We start from the raw sequence: 10,797 nt of genomic DNA, 5'->3' as shown, positions 1-10,797 counted from the left end.
GCAGTTTAGGTGTGATTGGGAAGTATCTAAGCTTTTTATATGCTACGAGAGTCTTTCCGCTGCCAGTTCTGGGTTTGTAACGGGAATGCCCACATGTCATGCACTCGGTCAACTCAGTATTTTCAAGGTAGTATAACATGCAGAAGTTAGGGCACATGTCAATTTTCTGGTATCCTAAACCGAGGGGTTTCATCATGGACTTGGCAGCATATAAGTTCTCTTTCAGCCTGTTCCCCTCAAGTTAAATGCTTCTCGCCCATTCAATAATCTTGTCATAACCGGCCTCACTCAACGCGTGATCTAACTTGATGGTGAACACATGTGTTATGACCGATAATTTTTTGTGGTTCGTGTAGCCATCCCATAATGGTTTGTCAGAATCTTTCAATAGATCAAAAAACCTTGCTGCATCTGCATTAGGTTCTTTTTCTACGATTGGGCATTCTCTGACATTACCTTCACTCATTCTCATTGCATCAATAACCATATTCCTGTAAGGATTACTGTTGTCATTTCCAACTTCATGCATGTTGCCAGCACTAGAAGTTGACCCAACCACCCTTTCTACCATGCTCTCATTAGGAACAAATAGTTCTCCGTGTGCATACCAACACAGGTAATCCTCCATGAACCCTTTGGTTAGAAGATGCATCGTTACAACATCTTGATGCAGAAAATTTTTATTTTTACACTTCCTGCATGGACACCTAATACCGCCATCAGTAAAATTCCTCAGGATAAATGTTGTGAAATTAATAAAACCCTGAGCCCCGTTACAATAATTCATCCTCCGCAATCCTTGGGGTGAGTCCCGATACATCCATGAACGATCATCCATGACTTCTATCGAACCTCTATAAAATTATGATGACAACATGTATTAATTAACTACGTTACGTAAATAAACATAACAAAAATATTGGTTTACCCCGACATTATCCAACAAACTAAAAACTTGTGTTAAATATTCATTATCAATTATCAACTATCAACTATCAACGTCCATACAAATTTATACATATATAAATTTACGGAAATCACAACTTCGCAATAGAATTGATAACAATTAAAACGGACCCGTTAAACAAACTATTATTTATTTCATCACAACACATCTAATTCGGTGTAATTCAAACAAAGTTTCAACAATTTACAAACAAATATAATTTAACAAAATCTAAAACAAACTATAACAACTACAAAATTATACATTCTTAATACAAGTTTCTTTGACAAATAACAATCAAACAAGTACATACGTTAACAAAATACATATACTAAAAAAGCAATAAAATTCACAATTAAATGTTAAAACTAGAAAGGATATATTTACTTAAAAAAATGATAAAATCCACAAGAACGGATGTTGTGACCACGTACAAAAGTATAAGAAACTTGAGTGCTTGTGTTGAGAAGAGGGGGAGAGATGGGATGGGTGGTTGGCTGCAGTTTGGGAGGGGAGAGGGGGGATGGGGAAGAAGAAGGGGAAGAAAAAGGAGAAATAGAGGAAGAGAGTGTCGGCAGAGGGTATATATTGACTTTTACCGATGGAATCACCGAGGTACACCTTCTGTCGGTATACCCGTCGGTGATTCCACCGGTGAATGTGTCACGTCACTGTACGGAGATCCAGGTTTGAATGCCTCAGTCATTCCGTCGGTATAAGCGTCTACAAAAAAATCCACGTCATCACACCGTTGCAACATTCCAAAAAACTATATAATCTGTCGGTGATACGGTCGGTATATACCGACGAACTTATTCCGTCGGTATAGACCAACCGTATCGCCAACGGATATTTTCTGTCGGTATATACCGACAGATGTTGAGATGGAATTATTTCCATCGGTAAAAATTACCGATGAAAAAATTATGCTGGTAATTCCGTTGGTTTTCGCCGAATTTGTGGTAGTGGAAGGGCTTTCAAGTAATTACATTAAAAAGTTGTCTTCACTTGAATTCTAGCTTAACGTCTCACTTTCAAGTTTTGCCACTTTTTTTTTTTTTTTTTTTTTTTTTTTGAGGTGATAGGATCCTTAAGAAATGAATGGATATGAAAGATTTAATATTTCATGTCAACAATATATTAAAAAAAAAAAGAAAAAGAAATTGGCCGTTTCGCTAGATGATCTCTATATAAAGTCACATGAGCAACACCAGAATACCACAAAACACTTGCATTGCTCTAAACAACGTCTCTCTCGCCTCGGATTTCTAGAATGTCGAGCGTTAACGTGGTAGTGATGGTGGTTGGGCTGCTGGTTTTGGCTCAGCAGTCCTTCCAAATGAGTTTGAGAAACCCTGTTGCTGAGACAAACAATTGCAAAATTGATTTCACTCGTTTAGGTCTTGTCTTAACTTCTGATACCAACGAAAAGGCCCTTCAAGACTCTGGTCTCTTCACACCTGATGCTGAAACGCCTTATGTTGACATTGCGGGGAGAAGGTTCCACATTGGGACACTTAATGCTCGTTTTATTGTATATGTTAAGATCGGGGGAAATTCTGTAAGATTCCTCGTTTCTTTATAATTATCTTTGTTTCTTCATTGCACTATTTAAATATTCAATATATTACACTGTTGCTGTCCATTGCTAACTGCAACCAAACTTAGGTAAATGCTGCCATTGCTGTGCAAATCCTCTTGAATAGATTCCGTATTCATGGAATTATTCACTTTGGTAGTGCTGGGAGCCTTGATAAAGAAAGTATAGTGCCAGGTGATGTTTCCGTGCCGCTTGCTGTTGCTTTCACAGGAGCTTGGAATTGGAAGGTAATTTTATATATATATATATATATATAGACACACACACACACACACACTCTGTGAACAATGGTGATCGAGGACATAATATTTGGTTCTAGAATTTACCATGGAGCATTTTCCATGAAAAAAAAATATATATCTACCCTATATATTTGGATGACTTGAAAGAAATTTAATTTAATTTTCTGGGTTTAAGTTGTATGTTAATTATAAGACACACACATCTTATACGTAACCAGCTTTAATTTTTACAATGGCGCAGAAATTCGGGTCAGATGAAGGGACGCTGAACTTTGGCGAGTTTAATTATCCAGTGAACGGAGAGAACTTGTTGGCTAGCGTAGACTATGATACAATAAAATTGTTCTCTAAAGGACAATCACCGCAGGATGTTTTCTGGTTTCCCAGCACCACATCCTGGTATAGTGCTGCCACTCAAGTGCTTCAGGTTTGTCAATCTAATTTTGATCCTTCTTCTTTATCAATAGACACACTGTATTACATACGCTTGAATAATTTCTGTGATATGCAGGATTTGGAGTTGAGACAATGCTACGATGGAGTTTGCCTACCTTCCAAGCCTAAGATTGTGTTTGGAACTAACGGCTCTAGTTCTGATTCTTACATTAAAAATAAAGCATATGGAGATTTCCTTCACAAAGTTTTTAACGTCTCAACTGCCGATCAAGAAAGCGCTGCTGTAGCTTGGGTTAGTAAGAAGGAATAATTTCATTGAACTCAGAAAAGTTTTCTCTAGTTCATGTGCTCGGCTAACTAGTTAAAATTTATTGGTCCTTTGATTTGCAGACATCTTTATCAAATGAAAAGCCATTCATCGTGATCCGAGGTGCTTCCAATGTAGCAGGTGAAGCAAATCCAGGATTTTCGCCTGCTGGCTACTTGGCCTCCTACAATGCTTTCCTTGCCGCAGCCAAGTTCATTGAGTCAATTCCTACGCCACGTCTGGCTTGTGAGTGATGGGATTTTGTATCTGCTTCTGAGTCGTTTGAGTGCTATGAAAGAGATCGATGACCGATTGCACTCAAATGAGCTGAACTGTGTTTGGCCTACTAAATTAAATAAACTCGAATAAAAATGCTATGAATTTTCTCCATTATATAACGTATTCACCTGTTCCTAATTTTAATTCCGGTACTCGATTATGGATGATTTTAACATTGTCAAGAGTCGGGAAAATGAGGTTTCTTTAACAACTTTTGCTATGAAAAAGTTGATTTTTAAGTCAAAATTTATTATGATCATCAATGCATGTTTTAATTAAAAAATAAAAAATAAATATGAATCAATTATTTTTACACACCTATATAAATAAATTTAGAAATAATAAATTTAAAAAAATTATATAAAAAATAGATTTTTTATTCTCATTCAATATTAACTAGCATATTATTTTAAAACTTATACATTTTAAGTTAATACATAATTATTCTTAAAGAAATTGCTAATATTATCATAAAAATCTCTAATTCTCTTAAAAATAACTTAATTGGATTCATAAATATTATTTTAATAAATCAACTTAAAAAGAATTTTATTCACAAAATAAAAAAAGGGAAAAACAAATTGTTAAGGGATCTTGAACAAAAAGGCCACATAAATGTTTCCAAAACAATAAAAAATAAGGGATAAAAACAGTTGTCTTATAGCAATACACAGTGCAACTATTTCTATATCACAGTAAATGAAACAAAGGTATAACATTTTAATTTAGTTTCTTTACTAGTCAAGGAATCCAGGTTAATTTCTATAGCAATCCACAGCGGATCATGTGTCATCTTTTAGTTTAAATTCTGACACATTTGATGTGGGGTTTGAGTTTTCTATAGCTTTAAAAATTCAATTTTAAACTTATTTTCTCATGAAAACATCATAAGAACCTTAATAAACTTATTTCTAATATCAAAGCACTCTTTAATCACTCTAAAAACTTGAGTCCAGCCAAATAAAAATCAACTTTACTAGTCTTGATCTATTTTCTGTAGTATGTTCAAAGAAAAAAAATCATTTTCAATTAACTCCTCTCTCTAAAGATAATTCATTGACACCAAGGTAAATTTTTTATGTGGTTGGACTGGAACCAAATAAATTATTTCTCTCCTCTCTCCTTTTTCTAATAACTTTATCTTTTCTTCTCAACACTAAGGGCTTTACTAGTCTTCATCTACTTTCTGAGTATGTTCAAAGAAAAAAACCATCTTCAATTCCACTATATTTGCTAATTTAAGTATTAAAGAATATCGTATACAACCAAAGAACTTATTTTATAAGATTTTTCACATTGTCATCACCACTTGTAAAAACAATTTATCCATAACCGGCGACAAGATCGCAGAATTGGGCCCAAATGATCGTTTGTACGTTTTATCAATACAAGCAATTATTGTCTCTAGCCGAACATCTCTTGTGGCTCTGTAGTGGGTTTGTTAATTCCAGCTTATCAGGGCCATGCATTTTCATATCTAACAAGTTAACCCTTGGCTTTCAATTAGGCTGTGCCTTGTTACCCACCTTGCTTGCTTCTTTACAGTATGTAGACCAATTTTAAAGTTGTGGGATGTTGCTCATTGACAATGCAATGGTCTCACTTTTGGTGCGACAGTGAACATCAACATTCTGGACAAGGCACCATTGCTAGTCAAGATACAGCTTTGAGATTTCTCAGACACCTCCTTCTGTCACTGTATTCTTTGGGGCACGGGACATGGAGACGCCGTCAGGAGCGAGGACCCTTTTCTCATGGCTCGCTTCAATAGCAATTACGTGCCAGCTTCGGTGCACCATGCATGTAACAGTAGCCTAGCCATGAACCTGCTCCATGGTTGTGTTGCAACTTGCAAACCAAGAGGTTTACATGTAAGCTCTTGTTCACAGGTTCAAGCGCAACTGTGCGAGCAGTTGTTTTGGTGGTAAGAGATTTCTTTACTATTGTAAGTTCAAGTAGACTGCGGTATTACAGTGATATGCATTTTCAAAGGAAAAAAATGCATTGATGGCCCATGAGGTTACACGTAATCAGTATTGATATGCATTTTCAAGGAATGGTAATGGCGGGGGATATAAAAATTCATATAAAAATCACTGTGGTGATTTGCAAGAGCAGAAAATTTAAGGGGTTTTTTTGAGAAATCTCTCGTGAACAGATTGAGAGTGGTGGGATTTTTGGGGTCCATTCACTTGCCTGCCTTTTGGATAAGAGTTGCTAAATGGAAGCCATCACAAGACGAAGCACGTTTCCTGCATGGTGTTTAAGAACCTTTCACTGTAATTCAGGAGCGACACTATTTCTGTCATCGTTTTCGTGGGACCAGGTCGAAGAACACAACATGTTTTCTTTTTTTTTTTGAAAGATGTGTATATTATTTAAACGCCAAAGCCTGGCGGGAGTAGTACAGAAACTACACAATATCTTACTATGACAAAAAGCCATAAATAGAATAAAGCGCAGTATAAGAAAAACAAAAGCAAAGAAAACCTTAGAATAACCATCCGAATGAGCTCAAAGCTAAACAATCCTCTACAAAACAAAAACGAAAATAACGCAAAGACATAGTGGGAGAAGACACAAGAGCAAGGCCATAGAAAAAAAGTGTAGTCAAAGCCAGGCAACAAAATCACTTGATCTCTGCACTCCTTGTTTAGCCATGCAATCTGCCATGCAATTACTTTCACGGAAGATATGGGAGAAGGTGATTGAACCAAAATATGCTTTCAGCCTATTAACAGAGGAGAACAGATTATGATGCTTCCAGGGACGGTTGTGAGGCTTATTCATCCAGCTAATAGCATTGACAGAGTCAGATTCTATGATGAGGTGTTGATGGTGGAAGAGACAATTAGATGCTAAAAGTTCAATGGCTTTGACAATAGCCCTTAACTCAGCAATATTAGAGTCTAAAATACCAACTGGAACAGAGAACATACCGAGAAGATGTCCATGATGATTTCGCAGTACACCACCTATTCCAGAAGGGCCTGGCTTACCAAGAGACGAGCCATCCACGTTCCATTTGAGGCTACTAATCATAGGAGGAGACCACATATTATGAATCCTGAAGGAGTGGGCATTGGACCACCGAAGTAAGCCATCTGCCGATCTGATCAGATCAGAAGGGGAGTATGGGAAATCAGAATGGATAGCTTTTAGCCATAGACATAGACGGGTGATAATAAGAAAGAATATTGAATCATAGTCAGGTGTCTTCTGTTGGAAGATCAGATCATTTCGAAGTAGCCAAAGAGACCATGCCACTGAGAAGAACAACATCAGCCACGCCTTCCTCTGAAAATGACCATGCACCATGGAAGTCCATTGAGACCACAAATCTGAGAAGCTCTTTGGGCAACACCAAACTAAACCCCACCACTTAATGATTTTGGACCAAATGAGCCAATGCTTATGGCATTGAAGCAGGATATGGTCCACCGATTCTGCCTCCACTAGGCAGATAGGGCAATTTGATTCTGAGCTACTCAATATACCCCTTCGAACCAACATGCATCGGGTGTTGATTCTGTTAATGATAGCCATCCAGCAAAAGATCTCTACCTTAGGAGGGACAATACCTTTCCAAATTCCAGCAAACGAGAAGGCATTGTTTGTGGAAGGCTTTGGGCTTAACAATCCACAGAGAGATTTAACTGAAAATCTTCCTGAATTATTGTCCTTCCATATTAGTCTATCCTCTCCATCTTTGTCCATGAGTACAGTCGATAGGATTGCATAAAGCTGATCGAGCAAGCCAATGTTGCGCCCCCGTAGCGGACGTATTTAGGAAAAAACCCAAATCCACTCATACCCTTCCCACATTCCTATTTTAGCAATGCTGGCAGCTTTGTCATTGGATAATTGGAAAAGAGTAGGGAAGTGCTCTGCTAAACAGTGGTTATTAAGCCAGCAGTCAAGCCAAAATTTAGTCTTCTTGCCATTTCCGATAAGAACCAGAGATTGCTCTTTCACAATATCCTGCAGCTTATTATTTCTCACACAATGATTGACAATCCGGGACCATGTAGTTGCAGCTCCTGGAATAGGAGCTTGCAGCAGAAGATTAGAGCAATTGGTGATGTGGATGCTTTTGATCACATCCTTCCACAAACTTGATTCCTCCGACCCAAACCTCCATAACCATTTAAAGAGCAGAGCTGTGTTTTTGTCCCTTAAGGGACCAATCCCAAGGCCACCCGCTTGTTTTGGAAGAGTAACAGTGGCCCAGCTGACATTGCATATTTTGTGTCTTTCCTCATTTCCAGACCAGAGGAAGGATCGAAGTTTGTGATCAATTATGGAGGCAACCGAAGCAGGCATAGGGAACATAGATAGGTAGTAGATGGGGAGATTGATGAGCACAGATTTAATCAAGCACAAACGGCCCCCAATAGATAAGAACCTGCATTTCCACGAAGCCAACCGGAAACTGATATTGCGTAAAATAGGATTCCACATTGTAGCTCTGCCCAGGTTTCCACCGATGGGGAGTCCAAGATACATGAGAGGCAGCTGATCCTGCTTGCATCTAAGAAGCTGAGCCGTGAAGTTACATGTATGAGCTGCTACACCCACACCGACAATGCTACTTTTATAAAAATTGACCTTCAACCCCGAGTTCAAAGCATAATAGGATACGTTTAATGTTCTGCATGCTATGTAAAGAGTCTGAACTGAATATAACGGTGTCGTCCGCAAACTGTAAGTGAGATATGACAAGCCCTGCATTGCCCATGTTTATACCTGAAGTCAAACCCAAATCACAGCCACGTTGCAACATACTACTCAACCCCTGGACTGCAATGTTGAAGAGAAACGGAGAGAGAGGGTCTCCTTGGCGTAGGCCTTTAGCTAAGCAGAATTCCTCCGTGGGAGACCCATTAACAAGCACAGACATTTTTGCCGTTGATATGCATTGCATAATCCACCCTCGCCATCTATTGCCAAAGCCCATACTAGCCATGATTTCATTAATATATTCCCATAACACCGAATCAAAGGCTTTGTGAAAATCTAATTTGAAGAGATAAGCTTTACCCTTTTTCTTCTTAATGAAAGAAAGGACCTCATTTGCAATCAACATGTTTTCTTCTTTCCAGAGGCGCATGCTGCATTACTTACAAAACCGACAAAAGTATTTACTACACCGAATGATATTAGATTTACAAAAAAATCTTTAGAATATTCAGGGATATTCCAGTCATTAAAATCCCAAATAATTATAATGGCATTGTGATAAACAGGGTGCCTAGCTGGTGCTTTAACTGCATAAACTTATTTGGAAAATATTGTTATGATTGAATCCTCAAGCTCAACAAATCTCTTTATGAAGTCTTCACCCATAACAGTTTTTTGAAGCTGATCAACACACACACCTTGGATCATGTCCAATGCAAAACCAGTAATCAACTCACCTTCGAAATAATTCCATTGGGGTAGTTCCTAAACCTCCATTGTTGCACAATAAATTCACCTTCAAGTCTATTCAATGTTAGTTCTTTCATCTGCACTAACAAATAGACGCAAACAAAAAGAGAGTATGAAAAAAGAATAATTTGATGTGTTTGAGGTGCAGAGAATCAACACCGTAAACAAAAAGAGAGCTTCCTTGGCATCACAAGTCATAGGGATCTCACGCCAGATCTCCACTTTGAAAAACTTACATATTAATTTTTCTAGTTTTCAACACCCTTCAGCCGAAACCCACCTCTCTAAAAACTCCATGCCAAATCTCCACAATACATTCCATACTGTCTTTTTTATGTAATTTTATGTCTGACTAAATAGCGAGGAACCAAGATCTTTTTTTGCCCCGGTTAAACTCATGTAAGCCAAAATTTCAGCGGCTTTGATGATTATTATTTCTGAATTTTTCAGTTTTAAGGTGTAAGAGTGATTCTTGCATTTTAGTTCTTGAACGAACTGAATCTGACTTATCGAAGATTAACTGGCTTCGTGGCATCATTCTACTCAATCCAATAGTGTTGGTGCCTTGGGGCAGGTTTTCATTGTGTCACACTCCTATCAGACCTTTTTCGGCTTTCCGGGATCAAATCTCAATCTTGATTATGGGTTGCGTGACCACGTGACACGAGGTTCGCATCAGTTGGTATCAGAGCTAGGCTCTGAAATAAGGTCATATCCTTCTATTATTCTCGTTTTTTTAGTGTTCCTTTAAGTTTTTCAGTGTTTGTGTTCATCTTCTTGTTCTTTATGTCCGCGTCATCTAAGCAAAAAAAAAAAAAAAGTTATATTTCTTCTTATTATTCATATTCTGTCTATTGGGGGCAAGATTACATCATAAATCCAATTTCCCACCAAATCAATCCATACTCCGTAAACTCAATTATCACCAATTTCACCTTCTTTTGTTTAGAATAGCTATGGCAATCAAAAATTCAATCTACCTTTTTCTCCCACTCCAAATAAGCCTCGTGATCGTTTTTACCTTGAAAGTTAGGAATTTTCAGTTTAATTGTGTTCAAGTCCCCATCCATTTCTTCATGATGTGGACCAGCCCAGAAACACCAACAAGGACCCATTACATGTTCCAAATGGTCCAATGACTCGGTCCAAGACAAAAGCATTGAAAGAGGCATTGAATGCATTGGTTTTGAACGTTTCAACCAAGTCATAATTGAAAAGTCCATTAGAGTATCAAGAGGAGACCCTAGTACATCTTATCCATGTGCAAGAGGGATCCAATACAACCTTATTTGGGCCATGAGATGAGGACAACGAAAAAAACAAAAGAATACTACTACAACTTGGAAACAACATGGGTGGCTACCTTTTCCTTTTATTTTTGGGATTAAGGGGCTGCATTGAAGGCTATAAATAAGCCTTGAATTGGTTCTGTAATATTTTACTTCCTTCTTTTCTTCTCATGGCAGAACATGGATTTAATATTAGGGGCTTTATTTATTTTTTTAGCAACAGCCCAAGGCTTGTGATGATTATTAATTCTGAATTTTTCAGTTTTAACATGTAAGATGATTCTTACATTCTTCAGTTCTTGAACAAA

General features: G+C 37.7%; 1 protein-coding gene across 1 annotated transcript; it reads left to right on the top strand.

Moving 5' to 3' along the window:
* The first annotated feature begins 2,164 nt into the window (after positions 1-2,164).
* On the top strand, positions 2,165-3,881 carry LOC127904213 (bark storage protein A-like). Its single transcript, XM_052446585.1, has 5 exons — positions 2,165-2,507; positions 2,615-2,773; positions 3,030-3,215; positions 3,300-3,476; positions 3,575-3,881. The coding sequence occupies exons 1-5, from the start codon at positions 2,220-2,222 to the stop codon at positions 3,743-3,745; spliced, it is 981 nt and encodes a 326-aa protein (XP_052302545.1). The 5' UTR covers positions 2,165-2,219; the 3' UTR covers positions 3,746-3,881.
* The last annotated feature ends 6,916 nt before the right edge of the window (positions 3,882-10,797 follow it).

The sequence above is a fragment of the Populus trichocarpa genome, chromosome 13 (genome assembly GCF_000002775.5).
Source record: "Populus trichocarpa isolate Nisqually-1 chromosome 13, P.trichocarpa_v4.1, whole genome shotgun sequence".
NCBI classification, from domain to species: domain Eukaryota; kingdom Viridiplantae; phylum Streptophyta; class Magnoliopsida; order Malpighiales; family Salicaceae; genus Populus; species Populus trichocarpa.
The sequence above is the reverse complement of the archived record's forward strand: the minus strand, read 5'-3'. Positions and strand labels throughout refer to the sequence as shown.

Bases quoted from the DNA above. Each gene is read 5' to 3' on its own strand.
- LOC127904213 (XM_052446585.1), top strand. From the start codon at position 2,220: ATGTCGAGCGTTAACGTGGTAGTGATGGTGGTTGGGCTGCTGGTTTTG. The intron at 2,774-3,029 runs GTAATTTTATAT...ACAATGGCGCAG, and splicing joins CAGGAGCTTGGAATTGGAAG to AAATTCGGGTCAGATGAAGG. The intron at 3,216-3,299 runs GTTTGTCAATCT...TGTGATATGCAG, and splicing joins CTGCCACTCAAGTGCTTCAG to GATTTGGAGTTGAGACAATG.